Source organism: Mesocricetus auratus, unplaced genomic scaffold, assembly GCF_017639785.1.
Source record: "Mesocricetus auratus isolate SY011 unplaced genomic scaffold, BCM_Maur_2.0 Super-Scaffold_100007, whole genome shotgun sequence".
In the NCBI taxonomy this organism is placed as follows: Eukaryota; Metazoa; Chordata; class Mammalia; order Rodentia; family Cricetidae; genus Mesocricetus; species Mesocricetus auratus.
In genome coordinates, this window is record NW_024429191.1 from 42,249,591 (window position 1) to 42,270,307 (window position 20,717).

The 20,717-nt window shown below is 43.7% G+C and overlaps 1 protein-coding gene across 2 annotated transcripts in view; it reads left to right on the plus strand.

The window, feature by feature from the left end:
- The window catches only part of Pmp22 (peripheral myelin protein 22), a 28,095-nt gene extending 17,736 nt beyond the window's left edge, over positions 1 to 10,359 (plus strand). For both annotated transcript variants that reach the window (XM_040748859.1, XM_040748858.1), the window contains exons 4-5: positions 4,429 to 4,569; positions 9,061 to 10,359. In XM_040748859.1, coding sequence (XP_040604793.1) covers positions 4,429 to 4,569; positions 9,061 to 9,224 — 305 coding nt within the window. In that variant the 3' untranslated portion in view covers positions 9,225 to 10,359. The remainder of the gene's footprint in view (positions 1 to 4,428; positions 4,570 to 9,060) is intronic.
- The last annotated feature ends 10,358 nt before the right edge of the window (positions 10,360 to 20,717 follow it).

Here is a 20,717-nt window from a genome sequence, read left to right on the forward strand (position 1 = left end):
GTTGAGTCTTGTGGATATGAAAGCTTCAGATAGGTGAAGAGTACACTCTCTTTTTATTAAAATAAATCAGAAGAAACAGATCCAGTGAAAGGAGTTTTGACCAAACTCCCCCTCATGACTGAAGTTCCTGGGTGTCCCCTGGGTATCAGATTTGAAAGACTTTGTTTCTTTTCTGTACGGGTGTACTGTAGCAAGTACTATCATTTGGTGTGATTGGTGTGATTGCATAATGACCCTGTGCTGTGTGCACATTTTAATTCTTATTGTCTTGAGGTCTTACAAAGGTACTGCTATTTAATTCGTCATTTTTTCAAGTGTTGCAGGCCCATCGTAGGTAGATAGCCTGGTTCATTATTGTAGGACACTATAGGTTAGACATTATAGGGAGATAATGTTAATTTATTATCCCTTATAATAGAACTGACACAACTGTGAACACCTTGGTTGATTTCCTGAATCTATACTAACTCAGTTAATTTTGGATTTATTTCCTCTGGAGTTGACAGTTAAACCCTGTTATCTCTAGTATTTTCTAGGAAAGGCATATGAGACAGACATTGTCCTCTGAAGGCTGATTTGGCAATAGCTAGTGGGTCTGGCTTGCTTACTTTCAAAGTCATTATTTGCTGATGAAAATTTTAAGAATATTTTTGAGTATATGTTCAAGAATTTACTTCTAGATACAGATGTTAAATTATTGAGTCATTATGCCTTAAGCATTGAAAGTTTTAAATATATTCCTTCGGATCTCTAGGTATGTAAGGCTATGTTACCATTATTCCTGTGAACAGTGTATCATGGTGATCCAGGCAATGCGATTGACATTAACTTCTATTTGTTATTAGCGCCTGTGCTCACATGTCTTGATGCCTGTGTGGAAGTACGAGGGTGACTTTTGGGAGTTGGTTGTTCCTTCCACGATAGATTCTTCGAGGGCTTTTACCCACTGAGCCATCTTCACAGACCTGATACCGTCTTTAAAAACTTTTTTTTTTGACAGTTGGGTAGATAAAAACTGGTATCACATTCTTCATGAGTTTCCCACACATCATCTGATTATCTAATGGGGTTGGGTATCTTCATGTATTTATCGGCTTTATAGTTTTCATTTGTGAATCACATATCTACGTGGCTTTTTAATTTAACATTTGGCTCTTTGATCCCACTGCAGCTTAATCTTGTGGATCTGTGAGCTAGAGACCTAACTTCAACTGACACCGCACCTATCATTTCTTTCCTTATGGTTTGCAGACTGCATTTCGTGTATACTAAGTTTGTGTCTAGACATGCGAAGTCTTCCTTCTGCCCTACTCTAACATTTTCTTTTAGTGACTAGAACATACAGTATGACTTGCTAAAACATTAAAGCTTTGCATGTAAAATATTTTAATCATATATTATAGATATATTTTATGAATTATATTACTAATAGATAGCATGTGAGGTAATAGACATACACTGGCAGTCTATGGTTGATGTCTGGTAATTTTTAAATTTTTTTCTGGTTTTTTTTTGCCTTTGTTTTATATTGTTGTTGATCTTCTATTTGTTGTTACTGTGCTTGATTGAAAATATTTCTTAGCTGTTATTATTTGCTTCTATTTTCTTTTTGAAGAAAAAAATTTTTTGAGACGGGGTGTTATGTAACCCAGGCTGGCCTTGAACTTGCTATGTAGCCAAGGATGACCTTGAGCTTTTGTTGAGCCACCATGCTTGGCTTATCCAGTACTGAGGATTGAAGTTAGGGCTTTGTGCAGCCTGGGCAAGCACTCAGTAAACCTGCAGTCAACTTTCAGGTGAAGTTTTGAATCATTTTGTCAAATTCCAGTTAAAATATTGACAAGAATAACATTGTATTGCTCATTGCTTTTGATAAAGCTGGAGTCTCACAGCTTTGAGTGTTTCTGTTCAGGAATTTCATTAATGTTGCTTTTTTTGTTGTTGTCTTTCTTCAATTCCACATTGATGTTTGCCCCGCCCCCACCAGGTATTTTCTTAAAAGTACATGTTGTCGTGTTTCTTCAGTTTCATTAAGTAACTCAACTAATCTTGCATTTATTTCACTTTCTTTAGTATCTTTCCAGTAAAGGTGGAAGAGGCAGACATTGGCCTCTGAAGGCTGCTTTGGCTGCAGCTCATGGGTCTGATGCTTGAACTTTCATTGTTGTTCCTTGCTGATGAAATGTTTGACTTTCATCTCCGTTTCTTTAACTGATTGTCTTAAATCCTCTGTTAAGTTTGCAAATTGATTTGGCTTCTGGTTTATTTTCCTGTGCCAGGTATTCATTGTACCTGTGAAGTATTCACTATACTTCCAGCTGTAGCCTTGGCCTGCCCTGACTGGTTTTTGCTTTCCAACTCCTGGTTTTAGTTTATGCTTAGATCACCCTCACTTTCCTGAGATGGTTCCCCACCCCCAAATACCTAATGCACAATCAGTCTGTAAGACTATTCCATGTAGGTTTGAAAATAGTTTATAGTTTTTATCATTTGGACATGCATTTCCTGTATATCTGCTGCATTGAGACAGCTTCTGCTATAGGAATAACCTTGGCTCTGCATCTGAAAGGTTTCTCCTGACTACTCAGGACTCACAACAGGGCCATCTTACTCAGTTAGTCATCACAAGTTTCATATCCCTCATCCGAAATGCCCTGCGCCAGAAATATTTAAAATGTATGCTTTCAGAATCTTTAATGTTTGCATGTATACAGTGTTGACTGTGAGACCCAAGTCTCAATATAGAATTCATTTCATATACTATGATATTACTTTTATATAGTAATAATTTTGTGCACAAATCAGCATTTCCTGAGATGGCATTTTCTACTTGGAACAGTATGCTGGCCTTTTAAGTTTGCATATTTCAGAGCATTTTTTATGCAGGTTTTTAGGTAAGGGTCCTCAACTTCTATAAATAATCCAGACTCCATAGCTTTGAATGTTGTGCTAAGCATTGGTGCAAGCTTTCTTGGGTGACAGGGCCTCTCTGTGTAGCCCAGGTGGGTCTTGAACTCCCCTTGATCTTCTTCCAGTGTTAGAATTATAGATGGCTGTCACCACAGGGTGATGTGTGCACTTTTAAGCTATTGCACATCAGCTAGTTACTGTTTGAGAAGATAAAACCCTCTCTGTCAGTTCTTTTCTTTGATGAGAGTAGGGTAGACGTGGTACGACCCATCTGATGGACACTGTACATGTCACACTGAGCTCAGTTTGCTTCCTCCTTCATTTTTTTAAAAGTCGGATTAACTTTCAGCAGATGTTGACCTGGGGATAACCTCCATTGCCTGAATTTCAGTTGGAAGTTTAGAGATTTACTGAAAGTGTGGTGATGTTGGTGGGAGGGGCTTGACGACAATGAGAACATGGAAGCCATGATCCTTCCTATCTGGTGATTTAACTGAACATAGACAGCTCTGTGCTAAAGCCATAGGCCATGGTCAAGGTTGGCCAAGAAAATGATGGAATTGGCATACAGCATGTCATGCCCATCCTCTTTAGAATTTTATCTTCCTACTTTCTGTAAGAGTCTCTCTCTCTCTCTCTCTCTCTCTCTCTCTCTCTCTCTCTCTCTCTCTCTCTCTGTCTCTCTTGCTCTCCTCTCTTCTTCTTCTTCTTCTCTCTATCTTCTTTCTCTCAACCATTTCTAGGATCTCTTTGGGGGTGCTAACCTACTGAATATTGGTTATAAACTATTACTTTCGAATATAGTAGATAGGATCCAACAAACTCTTCAGAAACCCATATGGGGAGGGAAGTCCTTGAATATTAGGAAGCAACAGACTCTCTAGCACATACACACTGAGTTGCTCCTTGGTTACCATAGGGTTATATTTCAGTAAACCCACTGTAAGTTGAAATTAATGTAAGTCAAAGATATGTTCAACACACAAGCTAACCAACAGCTGAACACCCTGCACACTGCGTATAGACTGTTTCTGCTCATGTCAGTGGCTGGGAGCTGCTTCTCACTGTTATTCACTGCTGCTGTTCCCTTTGTGACAGAGAATTATACTACACACAGCCAGCCCAGGTAGAGCTCCAAATTCTAAGTGTGAACTGCAGTTTTTACTAGCTGTGTATTACTTTTTTTGTTGTAAAGCCGAAAATTACAATGTAAGATCATACAAGTCACGATTTGTCTGCTAGCTTAAGCAGTACATTTGGCAGAAACATTGGAGGGCAGTCTAGTGTGTTTTAAATGTCACTTAACTCCTAGTGACACATACTCTTCCTACAGCCTTTTCCAGAAATGTCTATGGTTCAACAAGAAGAGGCAGCTTGACAATGTTTTAAAGTACAGAAGTGAACTGTTCCCACCAGGTTCGGGGCTCTCGGGAACCAGGCCCTCTCAGTCCCACATGCCCCATGGTAGGCCCTCCCTGGCCATTCCCAGTGTTTCTAACCAAGTATTCCGTCCCCCAGAATGGCTGCAGTCTGTCCAGGCCACCATGGTCCTGTCTGTCATCTTCAGCGTCCTGGCTCTGTTCCTGTTCTTCTGCCAGCTCTTCACCCTCACCAAAGGTGGCCGGTTTTACATTACTGGATTCTTCCAAATCCTTGCTGGTAAGTTGTGGATGGTGACGGCCATGCAGAATATGGATCTTTTGACAGACATGGCACCAGCGTGGTGGATGCTTTTGAATTGGACTATTGGATGTTTATCCTGAAGTTTTTCCCCTCTCTGTCTCTGTGTGCCTTTCTCTCTTTCCACAACTCACATCGTGTGTGTGTGTGTGTGTGTGTGTGTGTGTGTGCTACATGTGTATATATATTTGAACTTGAGCGCGTTCCACTGCTCTGTAGAATGAGACACACCTAAGAGTCTTAGGTACTCAAGAAGAAAAGCCTCCAAACATGCTAGACCCATCACCAGGAATGAAGCTATAACATTAAAGGTAAATGCTGAGGCTACCCACTGAGACAAGGATAGCCTAGATGACTATTTCCTTTGGTTTATGTGACACCCAAGAAACTGTCTTAGCCCTGTTTAGAGTGCTGGTAAGTATATTTTTGCCAGACGGTGATGGTGCACACCTTTAATCCCAGCATGGGGGTGGGGGGTGGGGTGGGGAGTGGGCAGAGGCAAGCGGATCTCTGTGAGTTTGAGACCAGCCTGGTTTACAAGAGAAGACTCACAAAGTCTAGTTACTACACTTGATTTCAGCCAAAAGGCTGAGAAGAGCTGCAAAGTTCAGAGATAAGGACCTGGGTGGCCCATGTGTCCTCTGGGTTAAGACATTTCTGTCCATACAGACATGGTCAGAACTTCCCTGACTGTTCAGAGTCTTGTCTACTGCATTATACTTACCTTATACCTTTGCTTCTCCTCTGAACTCAATGTGAACATTCTAGAATGCTGCCTCAAATGTCTCTGGCTTTGAAAGCACATGATTTGCTTTTCCTTAGGCCCTTCAAATCTAGGGGCTCATCTCTCACAAGACTCGTTTTCAGTCATGAGTCGTCAGCTGAGTGGCCCTTATTTAAGTAAGAAGTTATACAGAGTTAGAAACGCTGAAGGGAAACAGTGACTGGTGTTTCCTAAGAATGTTCTGTGCCTGGTTGTCAATTCCAGTTAAAACAATCTGATGGGAAGTTTCCTAGGAATTCTTGGTCTCTGGAATATTCCTTTGAAAATGCTGGCAGGTCTTTCTGCTCAAATTGAAGGCCAAGAGCCAGGACTTTAACCCAGAGACATCTTGGTTCTTACGGAGGGTGACAGTTCTCAGTCAAGCCTGCGAGATTTCCCCAGGTTGTGGTGTTTGTGAAGAAGGCAGGCTCTGGAGAGATGGTGAGGGAGGGTGGGTAGTGTGGTTGGTGGTGAGAATTAGGGTGTGCTTGCGAACCGAGAGTTCGGCAGCAAGGGAAGAGGGACATCGGGAAGAACAAAGAGAAGAAGAGCTGCTTTCTCCCGAGTTCATCTTTGGGCCCTGGAGTAACATCCAAAGTCCAAATAGAGGGCCATGCATGTGCACACCTAAGCAGCCCCAGTCAGGGTGTGGCCCCACCCACCACTCACCCATCATTATCTGGGTTTCAGACTCATTTTGTAAAATGTTCTGGCAAGTTGATAGAACCCTGTGAAATCTCTTCCCCGGGAGACAAGTTCTCCTCCTACTGGTGCCCTTTCCTTCTCTCAGCATGAAATTTCTAGGGAAATACCCATTTCTTTGGGGTCCATTGTTTCAACAACCTGATGGTCAGATCGAGAGACTCAATTGTCTCTTTAGAATATCTTCATTTCTGCCAGGCTGATCCCAGTTACTACGATTAAGGGGGACAGAAAGACGGCAGAAACAGTGGACTCCAGAGTGAGTCTTATCTTTTCCTATTTATTTTATTTAATGACGATGATGGGGTTGAGATGAGTCAGGGCTGTGCCTTCAAGTATTCTGCATGGGCTTTCTGAGTCCACTCTATCCAGCTTCCTGTCCCTGCCTCTGTAGCGGAAATGGTCTGCACAGGCCTCCCAGGTCTTGGGGAGTTTTCCATTGGTTGGATGTCACCACTGCTGTCTGGACTGTTGGCGACTTGACGTACTGTTAATTTGTCAACCACTGAGATGTCAGGTCCTGGGCGCATACACAACAGATGGCCCTGTTTCCCCCTCCCTCCTACTCCTCCCACGTCCAGTCTACGGCCTGCTCCTTCTGTGGTATGGCATCCCCAGTGGGTGCTGTGGCGCTTATTTTCTCTGCATTCATTGATACCACTGCGCCAGTGCACAAGCCTACCCCTGCACCCCTCACCTCCTGCACCCCATCCACCCTCAATCCCATTTCTGCTCAGCTTCTAGAGAGATCTCTCTTCTGCGTTTTTAGTTTTTACATTAAAACGTTTTGCTATTATTATTGTATGTATATGGGGGGTTTGTCTGCATGTGTATCTGTGCCCCACCTGCAATGTCATGATCATAGAGGCCTGAGGAAGACGTTGAGTCCTTCTGGACCTGGAGGTAAAGATGATTATGAGCCATCCTGTGGGTGCTGGGAATCGAACCCAGATCCTCTGAAAGAGCAAATGCCCCTGCCTTTGTTTTTATTTTTGAGACATGATGTCGCTCAGGCTGATCTTTGAGATCATTTTGTGTCAGCTTCCTGAGTGCTGGGGTTATTGATCTGTACCATCCCATCTGGCCAGGGGATAGTTTCCCAGAACACGAGCCTGCTCATATATTCCTGCATACTAGAGATTCCTACAAGGCTGTCCCCTTGCCATGCCACCCTGACCCAGCCTCCTGTCCCGTGAGACTGTTGTCACCTGCTGGTAATTTTCAGTGCTTTCTCCCAGTCTTAGCCTTGACCCTGCTCCTCTTCCTGGAGTTTCCACCCTGCTCTTCTTCACCTGGCTATCTCTATATATCCCTGGGATCCCCCTGAGCTGCCATCACCCTCAAGGCTTGTACTCTGCCATGTGGAGCTCAGCCCGTCTAATCTGTCAGAGCCTTGGGGACATTCCTCTCCTTCTTACACTGTTTTGTATTGAAAGGGAGGTCTGTCTTCTGGACAGGCATCCCTTGAAGGTTGGAGCCTTGTCTCCTTTATCCTAGTGTGTTCACTGTCCAGGACAGTACGAACATACAGTGAGCACTCCAGAGAAACAGAGCTGATGAGGAGTTACCAGGAGTTTCTCAGTTGGCCCTGTACTGGCTGGTTTGAATTGCTCGGCCAGGATTGCCCCACTGATTCACACCCATGTCCCTGCCATTTCTTAACTAGAAGGGCTGCCCAGGGAGCAACAAGCCAAGAAAACTGCAAACCCTGGGTCAAGGCTGGGCAAGTGTGTCTCTGAACATCCAAACTGCTGCTATCCTTCAGCAGGACTATGGCTTCCCATGACATGGCCAACTTTCCTGTCTCTGCACTTTCTGTAGGTCGTGGCAGGTCCTAGGTCCCACCCCATATCAGCTCCAAGTCTATGTTTGACTTTTCCAATGGGGGCAAGCTGAGTGGCCATTTTCTCCTCTGGGTTGCCAAAGGACAATTTGATCAGGATGGATTGTGTGACATCACCCACTTCTGCTGTTTTAGTCAGACAAAGTTGAACTATCCACCATGTCAGCAGTCCAAATAGCAGTGAGGTTAGCTGTAGGTGGTCCAGGGGCTGGAGCCCTGGAACCGTATGAATCCCACACAGCCTGTTGCTTTATGATAGTCTTTTAGAGCATCTCAAAGGCTCTGTTTGCAATAGGGAACAGACCTGGCTTTGTCCAGCTCCAGGCTGGGGTGCTGATGTCATGGGACCCCTCTCTGTGCAGGGACACACACGACTGTCACACGGGCATAGGTGGTTGAGCATGGTAGCTGCACCAGAGAGTTGGGGTGGCCTGATAGTCTTTCACCTGTTTTGAGCTTCAGCCCTGGCCTTGGGGTCACCAAATGGAATGGAGCAATTGTTCTTTATCTGCGTCCTCCCTCTCACTGCAGCTTTGACTTCTCGCCCTCCCTGTCATCTTCATTTCCTCCTTGCCTCCCTTCCCCTCTCCACTGCAAGCCTTTGTCTGCCCTGTATCACCAGTAGGTACTGCTCACTCCATTCATGGGACAGCATCACTAAGGGAACCTTGTCCCCTGTGGTCAACAAGGAGTCAAGCCTTTGCTGTTATCCCGTGACACCACCATTGGTGTATTATCACTTCGGTTCCACTGGTCTCTGGTCGTGCACAACACTGCCCATCTGTAGAGTGGGTCACAGGTTCACAAGCCTATGCATACCCAGCCACCTCTGGGAAGAGATGGGCAGGCCTATCTTATAGCCTGAGTCCTCACTATCCATCCATGGCCGAGAAGAGAGTGACAGTGAAAGAAAGAAAAGAGGCAGAACGTGTGCGGAGGACCCTCAGAAGAGATCTTGGCATGGGTGGCCAAGGTTGGAAGTGGGGAGCTGTCCATTTTCCTTTCACTCATGTGTTTTCCAGCTGTCTCCTCCCAAGTCTGTGCTGGGAGGCCCGCCTCGGTGAGGAGCATTCTCCCTGCCTAGCCCTGTGGGTGTGCAGGTGGCAGAGAGCCCGTAGCCCCACTGTGAACCCCCAGTTACCTTCTGTCTTCCTCTGCACAGGTCTTTGCGTGATGAGTGCAGCGGCCATCTACACAGTGAGGCACAGCGAGTGGCATGTCAACACTGAATACGCCTATGGCTTCGCCTACATCCTGGCCTGGGTGGCCTTTCCCCTGGCCCTGCTCAGTGGCATTATCTACGTGATCCTTCGGAAACGTGAATGAGGCGCCCGACGACACTGCACCATCCGTCTAGGCTCTGAGCACTCATAGGGTACATGGGGAGGGAGGAAGGAAACCAGAAAACAAATCGAACAAACCAAAAAGAGCTAGCCCCAAGCCCCAACTCAAGTCAAACCAAACAGAACGCAATTGAGTGGGGATTCCTGTCAATTGAAGATGTATATACTATCTATGGTTTATAAAACCTATTTATAACACTTTTTACATATATGTACATAGGATTGTTTGCTTTTTATGTTGACTGTCAGCCTCGTGTTGAATCTCAAAGAACTTTACAACCTAACACTATAACCAAGCTCAGTATCTTTGTTTTGTTTTTGTTTTTTTTCTTTTGTTTTGCTCAGACATGAAAACTTCCATGTGGCCCCTTTCATGTAAAATCAGATACCTCCCTCCCATTCAACCTCATAGGATAACCAAAGTATGGGGACAAACCCAAAATGGCCAAATGCCTTCACACTGTAGGTGACCTGGTACATTTAGCAGGAATATCCACTCCCCGAATTGCTGTGTGGAGCCCTAAGCACTCACAGACAAAACACCCTGACCAGAGCCCTCTGCTAAAACATGGCTGGTGGCTCTGGAACACTTGTCCTTTCGGGCAGAGTACCAGGGCCACACATTTAAATGAGAAGTCAGAGACAAGGAGTCTGTGAAATGGTGCTATGGATTTACCATTCCTCGTTATTACTAATCATTTAAACCACTCACTGGAAACTCAATTAACAGTTTTATGGCATAAAGTAGAATGGAGACCTGAATAATTGTGTGTGATATAAACGGTTCATAACTGCTTTCGTACCTAGCTAGGCTGTTGTTGTTACTACGATAAATAAATCTCAAAGCCTCCACCACTCCCACAGTTTTCTCACGGTCAGAGCATCGGGACAAGTGTCTAGACCCCTGGGACTGTGAGTTCCCTGGCTTGCTGGGTCTAGAGTGTCCGGTGCCTCCAAGGACTGTCTGGCAATGACTTGTATTGGCCACCAACTGTAGATGTATATACGGTGCCCTTCTGATGCTAAGACTCCAGACCTTTCTTGTTTTGCTTGCTTTTTCTGATTTTATACCAACTGTGTGGACTAAGATACATTAAAATAAACATCAGAGTAACTCACTTGTGTCTCCTGGGTGTTTGTGGGCCCTGGGTGTGGGTGTGGGGCTGAGGTGACAGTGAGGTGACGAGCTTCCGTGGAATGGGAGGTACAGTTAATGGTGTGAGGAATGAGAACACAGCCGTGTCATAGGTAGAGGGAACATTTGACACCTTCAGTGTCTGTGCGATGTCTGCCAGTGTACAGAGCTGGGGAGTGGAGCCAGACGGCAGGCTGTAAGTGGCTGGAAGAGTCTTCAGTGTTCTTTTAGTTCCTTCTTTGAAATCGTGTACAGGGAACAAATGGGCATGACAGAATTGTGCTTATGCGCAGAGGAGATTGGCATGAGTAGCTTCAGCCTCCGAATCATCTGAATGGTGTTTTGAATAGCAATGGTGGTAAAGCAGGAATAGCTGAGCTTTTAATCCCATCAAGAGGGCAAAGGTCACACCACAAATGATCATAGAGGAAAATGTGAAGGAGTATGGCAGGAGATCCCAATTGCATATCTGAGTTTTGGTCCAGCCTGCACACTAGACCCTGTTGTACTGGGGTCCCACCCCAGACACTTGGATTCCATGTGCCCAGGATGGCAGCATCACTTCGTGATGAAACAGAAGAAAAGGAAATGGTGGCACACAGAGGGAGCCAAATGTGGGAGGTGGCTAGTCTGTATGACAGACAACCTGCTGTCTTGAAGGCTGGTTGTTTCAGACCAGCAAATGTGGGAGGTGGCTAGTCTGTATGACAGACAACCTGCTGTCTTGAAGGCTGATTGGTTGTTTCAGACCAGCAAATGTGGGAGGTGGCTAGTCTGTATGACAGACAACCTGCTGTCTTGAAGGCTGATTGGTTGTTTCAGACCAGCAAATGTGGGAGGTGGCTAGTCTGTATGACAGACAACCTGCTGTCTTGAAGGCTGATTGGTTGTTTCAGACCAGCAGGAGTCCCTTGGGAAGGTGACACCAGGCTCATCAGACCTTAGTGTGGTCCTGAGTCACTTGGCAGCTCTCGATGATGTCTACTGAGATCCACATATGGGGGGGCTGAGATCCTGCCTTTCCAACTAGTGCCTGTGTGAGGCTGGTGTGCAGAGTGTGTTTTGAGTAGTAGGAGCCTACAGGGCAGCCACCTGAAACCACCTGGTACTTCTGCCTGAACACCTGTGGCAGAATTGTGAGTCCCATCTGAGGTTCTGTGGTGACCTGTACTTGTGTGTATGACACAAAGACTTTTGGCCCCATTTCCACAGCCAGCCATGGGATACAGGCGGGAGCGGTCAAGAAAACCAGGACTGTGGCTCCACAAGCTTGAAGTCTGAAAACACTCTCATTCTGCAAAATTTGTCTTAAAAGACCAATTTAAATTAGTGTAGATAATGCATAAAGAAGGAAACTAACAATGCCCCTCAACTCACCCCATATGAGTAATCCCATTGACTAATATGCGTATATGCATATATACACATATGATACATACAAATCTAGGTTTATAGCATCCTAGCCATATCTAGAAAGAATGATAAAATTTGAAGACCTTTTACCCACCTCATACTCTCTTGACATAAGTGTTCACAAAACCAATAACTGGCATTCTAAAACAAGATAATTGTTTATGACTTATTCCAGAAAATATATGTTGAGCATATGTTGGACACTGGTGTCTATAGAGTGGACACCAAATCCTCAAGACTACACACATTGCTCTGTATGTTGCTTTCTTGTAAAAACTGGAGCTCATTTTATGTCAGTGAATACTCCATTTTACTGAGCTCTATTTTAGTCTTTTACCATAGAGCTGCATAAACCTTTACTTACTATCCCCTATTGAGAGTTACCGAGCCTGTGTCCTGCTTTTTTATTATCATCCCAAAATGTTTCAGCTCACATCCTCATGCTTGGATATTGGCAAGTTTTTGAAGTTTGTCCTCATGTTAGGGAGGGTACCAAGACAAAGGACAGTTGCACTTTTAAAAACTTAGTTGACATTACCTGTTTCATCTCCAGAATGCTTGTACCAACTATGACTGAGAGTCAAGTATTACTCTCTGCTCTTGATACGTGGGGTTCAACAGGACGAGGAAGGCTACAATACAGATAGATGCTAGAAATGACTCCTCTTGTCACCAGCTCCGCTGGGAAGGTCTGTGTGGCTGCCCCATCCTGGGGCAGTCCCACTCTTGCTCACCTGTCTTTTGCAGTATGTTGAGTCTGATCTAGGATCTCACGTACAGCAGACAGAGTCTCAGAAAGGGACTGGACACTAGAGCATAGTATAGACAACTCTAAGCACTAAATGCTTTATGTGGTTCTGTCTTAGTCCATTTTCTGTTGTAGTAGCAAACACCAGAGCCTAGGTTCTTCATAAAGAAAAGAGATGTATTTAGTTTGAACTGTAAGACTGGGTGATCCTATTTGTGTTGTCTCTGGTCAGGGTCCCACAGTCGCATCACATCATGGTAGAAAGGCAAATGACTGCATAAAAAGGGGGCGGGGTGGGTACGTAGCCCAGCCCTACTTTGTGATAACCTGTGGTCTTGAGAACTGACTCTTTGATCCTGACCAGCATTAATCCATTGGCACTGTGATACCTCCAGAGACGTAACTGCCTTCCACCAGGATCTACCATTTAAAGTTCTGCCACTTCTGAACAGCACCTTTCGGGGGCTCTTAACCTTTGGCAGGCACACCCAAACCACACGGAAATCCTTACCATCTGCTCTACAATCGCCCTAAGCACAATCTGGCTGCAGTCTCACAGAGTTGTTCTTTCCTTACTCGGAATATGAAGTTTGGCAAGAGCAGAGATTGCCATCTGGTCCACAGGACCAGGAACCCCACCAACCCACTCCTTGGTCAAACCAGAAAAGAGCACTCTGAAGACAGTATGAGGCAGATAGCAAGGAACGCTACACTGGAACATTCAGGAAGTTTTGGTGACCAAGTTGAGTCTGCTGTTAGAGATCTCTCTCTCGTACCCCGCTGATCCCAGTTCACTGAGGCTGAGATTACACTGAATTGCAAGAGCCAAACCACAGGGCTCCACCTCCCCAGCATTTGCCAAAGAGCTTTCTTCCCTGGGGAGCTGGTCTTTGGCATTTCTCATCCTACCCTCCTACCCATGCCTGAGATCCAGCTCCCGCTGAGCACAGTATCAGGCGGGGCTTCCTTTCCTCACTCATCTCACTTTTGAGGTGGAGGCCGGGGAGGGAGTTCAGTGCTATGATTATGGGGTCCTGTTCATTCTTGCCTGTTGGGCGTAAAAACAGGCTCGGATGCGAGGCCCATTGTAACCTCCTGGGCCTGACTTGAGTTTAGGGCTTGGATGTGAGGCCCAGTGTAACCTCCTGAGCCTGGCTAGAGTTTGGCGACCTGTCTCTGACCTGTAACCTCCATGTGGGGGTGACTCAGTAAGACCTGATATAAGACTGCCCCCTGCCTAGCTACCTGCCAGCTTGGTGGAATATTATTGGCCCTTACTCCTCACGTCACCTTACTCTATCCTAAGATCCCCATCCCCTACCTCAGCCCTATATAAGTTCCTGCCTGTTGGAATAAATCGAGATCCTGCTTGACAGACTCCGGACTCAGTGCGTATGGGGGAGGGTCTGAGTCCTTGCCACTCACCATCTTGCTCAGCCCCAGGAAGAGACTGGCTGGACCAGCCCTTCCCCCACTCTACCTGCCAGAGGACCCAGCACTTGCCCTGTTTCTACAAGAAAGACAAGGCCTCCTGCTTGTTCACGGTGATCAGATCCTTGAAGGAATCTGGCTGGACCTGAGAGCAGTGTGTTCACACTTTGGTGAGAGAAAAGCTTGACCTGAGCATGACCAAGGCATGAAAATAGGGAATGATGGGTTCCCTGCAGAAAATAAGGAGATCTTAGGAGCCGTTTCCAAAGCAGCACCTTCCCTCAAGAAAGGAGGCATTGAGATTTTCTTCCGGGAGTCTTCACTCATTCACATCCAAACCACTCTGGGGGCGGGCACACTTCTGAGCATGCTCAGTTAAAGAGTAAGTCCTAGCTCACTCTCAGCTTAAAGGTGCTAATTTAAGAAGACAGAACATGATTTTGTTTTGTCATGTTTAGCTCAAGGTCATAAAGAACTGCTTAAGAGACTACAGTGGTGGGCAGGAATGCCTCTGGACACCCTTAATTCATGCTATGAGGGTTTATGAGTGTTTAGCTGAAAATAAAGGGAATGTCACATTGAAAGGCATTAATATAGGAGTTTGTCCTTCAAGGCACCGCTGAGGAGCCATCTGAGGGAAGCTTGCTGGTGTTCCTACTCCAGATGCCAGAGCCGTGGCTCGAAGAGTGCCAGGATGAAGAAAAACTGGGCCACAGAGCAAACAGATCTCATCCTTTCCCCAAGGAACTGACTGTGTTTATTTCAGAGTGAGAAATTGAAGACCAAAGGCTCTGTCAAGGAAAATGAAGGTTATGGAGAAGACATTTGGGAGGGATCCAAGCTGCAAACTAGAGCTCAGGCATCCTGGTTTGTGAGAGAGAACCAGGCACACATACGAGGAGGAGGCTGTGGGTCTGAACCAAACCCACCCCTGACCATGGAAACTATTCATTCAAAGGAGTCAGAAGCTGGGCCTGTTCACGGCAGAACAATTTATAATCCAGGATGACGTTGTTGGAAACACTCGAGGGTTGATTTGGTAATGAGTCGAGTTTAACAACTGGGTGTGGTAAGGGACGGAAGAGAAGAGAGTCCTCTCACACCACTGTCAACATAGGCGCCCGTGGACACACCCGAGCTGTGCCTCTTCCCGAACCACTGTCAACACGGGCGCCTGTCGACACACCCGAGCTGCTCCGCTCTGGGGAACATGAGAGGTGGAACAGTGGTGTCAACTTTCCGTCACTGTGAAAAACTAGCTCAGTTTCAGAGGGTTCTAGAAGTTCATGGTCAGCTGGGACCATCGTGACTAGTCCAGGCCTCTGCTAAGGTAAAACATTAGGGCAACACAGCATGTTCAAGAGCGTTACAGACATAAGTTTGAGTCCTGGGCACCTGCTGAAGGACCCAGGCAAAGAACTGGAGATCAGGGACACCCAGTTGTAAATAGGTCTAGAGAGGTTGATTAAGAAAGGGACAACATTCTGGAGAATGGGCGAGGACTAAAGGGCTAAGGAAAAAGCCCCAAAGTGCTGGGCAATAAGTCACATGACCTGTGTAATATCCTCCATAGCCCCTGCCTCACCCATGCTTGTATACTGTAGGCTTCCTTGAACATGTTCCACTTGTATGATACAGTGGAGCATGTTCAATCTTTATCTGCCAACTTGCTTCTTACATATATTAATCTTGATGTAGCTTTCTCCCCTCCTGCCATAAGAAGCAAAGAAGGAAAAAATAAGGGACAGGAGACAAACTATATCCTTTAAAGCCACAGCACCAGTGTGCAGTCAGAATTTTCTTTGGGCTGCCAGCTTACAAATAATGACACTGAGACATCTTGTTAATTCTGAAAGCTCAGCCATAGCTTACATTTGTTCCTAACTAGCTCTTATAACTTAAATTAACCCATTTATATCCTATTTCCTCTCCATGTCTCCTGGGGTCTTCTGTGCACCTAGATTCTCCCTCTCTTCCTTTCTCTCCCTGGAAATCCTGCCTATTCCTCTTGCCTAGCTACTGGCCATTCAACTTTTTGTTACAACAATCATAGCAACATATCTCCACACAGTGAATAAATATCTCACAGCACCAATGACCTCTTTCTAGAAACCAGGCCTCACTTTCTAATAGTCCAGTTAGCTATGGCCTCATCTGTGTGTTAATAATCTATTGAAGGTTAGCATCCTTATGGTCCAATCACCCCCCCAGTAGCACTACAGCTGGTAACCGAGGCTTCAACACATTAGCCTTGGGATGTGGGGGATGAAAAAACTTTATATCCAAACTACAGTAGACAAGAAACAGACTCACCAGAATAATTAAGCCAGCCACAAAACAAATAAAATGAAAATAATGACCAAAAGCTCAATGTGGTAAGAGGGTAGACTCTACTCAGAGTTGCTATAATATACAAAGTAAAATCTAGTTTCTCACACAAAAAACCAGGAGATGTGAAAAGAAAGTGAGAAACACAACCCATGTACTTTGGAAATGAAACTGATAATGTGTTTAATAGTCTCTTCTTACCCATGGGGACTATTGCCCAGGACCCCTAGTGGACATAAGAAGATATTTCCAGACTAATGTATAATATGCTATTCTCCCCTGTAAATAAATACTCACAACAAATTTTATATTATAAACTATGTACAATGTGGCATTAATAATAATAATATAATTAAACAATTTTTAATAATTACTATAACAAAAATTTAGTCCCTGTCTCAAAATATTGTACCATATTCAGCTTTCCTTAATGGCGTAGGATGATGATGCCTGCATGGTCAGACCTAGTAAATGAATGTAAACCAGAATCAGGCCACCATGTAAAGGTGAATGAAAATAAGTGCTGTGACACTAGGATGAAACAATAGCAAAGATGATTCTAAGTGACTTATGGGTAGGTAGGATATACAGGGTGGGTATACTGGACAAAAGACAGATTTGTATCTCAGAAGAGACAAAGCCATTTACTGTTAGATTGTATTACAAGACTCAGAGTGGTACCTAACTAAAAATGCGTGAACTTTTCATTTCTGGAATTTCCTTTTTAACATTTTCATACTGCTATTGACAATAAGTAACTCAAATTACATAAAGGGAAACTTTAGTCAAGTGCTACCCATTCTGTATCTAAGAGAAAACACACACACACACACACACACACACACACAGACACACACACAACTTCTAAGCAGCCATCATGAAGATGTCATGGAACAAAAGTTAAACATAACTGTGAAAGGAAGACATAGTACAGCATTAAGTAAAGACTATAAATACAGAGACTGGAATTTTGAAAAAAGAACTAGATACTGTGTTGTTAAAAAATATAATTTTAATAAAATATTTCCCAGCTTTTCAGTCAATAAATTCCATACCTTTGGAAGTGGAACAAACTAATTTCGATAAGCACAAAAGGATCCCCAAACAACATAGCACTCTGAAATGTAGATCAACAAGAGCAAGGGGGAAATGCTGGAATCTGTGAGGTGAAAAGAATTCCTGGTCATCAGGTGATATTTAGCTTTAGTTATTACCAACACAGTCTAGAGCAGTGGTTCTCAACCTTCCTAGTGTTTCAATACTTTAATGCAGTTCCTCATGTTTTAGTGACCCCCAACTATAAAATTATTTTCATTGCTACTTCATAACTGTAATTTTTGCTACTCTTATGAGTTGTAATTAAATATCTGATATGCAGGATATGTGATATGTGACCCCTCAAGGGGTTGAGACTCACAGGTTGAGAACTACTGGCCTAGACTAACCTGAGAAAGGTATCTACTGAGGACTGCTAGGATCAGGAAGATGGTTTGAACTATTAATTGATGTAGGTGGGCCCAGTCTGCTGTAGGTGGTGCTACTTCCTGGGTGGGTGGGTGGGTGGGTGGGTGGGTGGGTCTGTGCTTCATCTAGCTCAGCATGACCTGTGTGAGTGGTCATGGTTTCTACTGTACTTCCTCAGCAGTTCAGTGCCTTGTATGGAGGCGATGCTGTGTGGCATAGCAAGCAGGCGGGCCTTTGGGCTCCTCCCTGAGTCCTGTTCTGACTTCCCTCAGTGATGTAAGCTCTACCCTGTGAATGGCAAACCCTTTTATCTCCTCAGTTGCTTTGGTCAGAGTGTTTTATTACAGCAACTGAAAGGAAACTAGAGCACAAAGAACCCCCCCCCAAAAGTGGATACTTGATTCCCCTGAAGAACCGTGAAGGGTAGGTGGTAATTGAGAAAAAAACAAAACAAACAAAAAACTTAGTGCCCAAGAGTCTTCCATCTGACAAAGCTTTGTCTCAAAAATTAAAGCAAAACACTTTCTCATATAAACAAAATGAAGGTAATTTTATGCTGTCAAGCTGCTTTACAAGAAGTCTTTAGGGTAAAAGCAGCTAACCCTAAATGGTAGCTTCAACCAAAAAGGAAAAAAACTAATTATAAAGAATATCCCAAATATGTAATTTACTTATTCTTTAACCGATCAAGAAGTCAAGTTATATAACTCATTCTGGGTCCCCTAACATGAAAGCAAAATGCATTGTGTCCACAAAATAAAACCCCAAATTATCGTTTCAATAATCTCAGAAATTGTTTTTATAAAAAGATAATAGGAAAAATACTGCTAATAATGATAAGCTAAGAATGAAAGAATTCCCTCAATCTGATAGAATTAAAAACTCAAGACTAACTATGGGTTATTAGTGAAATATTGGATGCTTCTCCAAGATCAGAAACAAGATGGGGATGTCTATTCTCATCAACTCTATTTACTGTTATTCTGGAGAGGGCCTCACCACGCAAATTCAACAAGATAAAAGAAATACAAGGCATTCAGATAGGCTACCTCTACTCATAGATGAAATGGTCTTATATTTAGTAAGTGCTGAGTACTCACACTAATTTAACAAGATAGCAGGCTATGATATAGATATACATATGTAACTTTACTATTCAAAAGCAAACTTAAGATAACCATTCCACTTTCTATGGTATCAAGAGCATAAAGGTTTATGAGCAAGTATTTGGCAATCAAATGAAATTAGAGCATATATTGTGTATTGTAAAACATTTGCTGAAGACATTAATCAAGATTTGATAGCTGGGAAACCATTGTGGGGCACAGCATTGAACGCTGTAAAGAGGGGAGTGTTTCCAAGCTCTTCCTCATTTTCAATACAACCTACCTGAATTCCAACTAATGTCTTTATAGACACCAGTATTCTGACTTTAAAATCATAATGAATGAAAGGGCCACAGGATAACCTAACCAAAATAATCTCACAAAAGAACAAAGTACTAAGTTTCAAACTTCCTGATTTCAAAACTTGCTCTAAAGCAGTGGTAATCAAGGGAGTGGGGCGCTGGTGGGCCAGACACAGGTCAATACACTGAAAAGATGCCCACATGTCAATTGGGGTCTGATGGTCCCCGCCTGGAATCCCAGCACACAAGGGGCTCCAAAACCAGCCTGAGCTGCATAATGAGATTCTCCTCTCAAAAAGCTCAACAGTAATAATTATTAAATAGTAAGGTTTTAGGGCCCTGTGTAAAATCATACACAAAAATTGATTTGAAGTCGATCTAAATAAAAAGGGCTACTGTGGTAAGACTTTCAGAAGAAAGCATCAGACCTTGAATTTGTCAAAGATGTTTAGATATTTTACACAAATAGTGAGAAAAAGTTAAAATAGATTTTATCAAATCTTTAAAAAATGTATTGTGGTTCAAAAGACGTAATGAAAATAAGGCAATCAATGAGATAGTAAAAATATTTTCAGATCATGTATTAGATAAGGAACTTATACCTGGATTGTATAATGAACTTCTGCAATTCAATTAAAAATATATAACTCAATTAAAAAATGTCAAAAGATCTGTTCACACCTATAATCACCATACTCAGGTGGTTGAGGCAGGAGGACTACAGCAAGTTGGATACCAGCCTGGGGTACATAATGAGATCCTTTCTCAGTCTCTCCTACCCTTAGCAAAATAAAAACAAATGAACAAACAAAAACCAAAAGCAAGCCCAAAACAATAATCCATGATTAAATATTTGTCCAAGGAAGATACAAAATTGATTTTGAAGTGCATGGATAGCCTTAGCCATGGGGAAATACTTACAGGACGGTAAGATATTACTTTGTACTCCCCAGGCTAGTTAGAATCTAAACTCCAACCCCACACTTTGGTCTGAACCCTTAAAGGCTATCAGTGTGTATATAGACAGTGTGTCTACTTTGAAAATGTATTTTCAGTTCCTCAAAGGATTAAGCAGGGTTACTGTTTGGCCTGGCAGATCCTGTCCTCCTATAATCCCAAGAGAAACAGCCATAATGTTCATACTGAAACTTGCACAGGGATGTTATAACAGCTCCAAACAACCCAAACTGCCACTAAGAAATGGGTAAGATATGGTCTGTTCATGACAATGTTTATCTGTAAAAAGGTGTAATGCAGCACAACATGCTATTAAATGGGTGAACCTTGAACACATGATGTTAAGTGAAAAAAGCTAGGCACAAAAGCCTGCCTGCTGAATGACAATATTTACAGTGAGGTTGAAAAAAGATCTACACAGAGAGTGGGTTAGGAGTTGTGTAGGGCTGGGGAAGGCAGAGAAGGATAAAGGATTAGTGGAGGGTCTAATGCTTCCTTCCGAGGTGCTGATGATGTTTTAAGATTGAGGGTAGCAGTGGTGACACACTGACTTAATCGAAGCTGAACATACTAAAAGCCAATGAATTCTGTG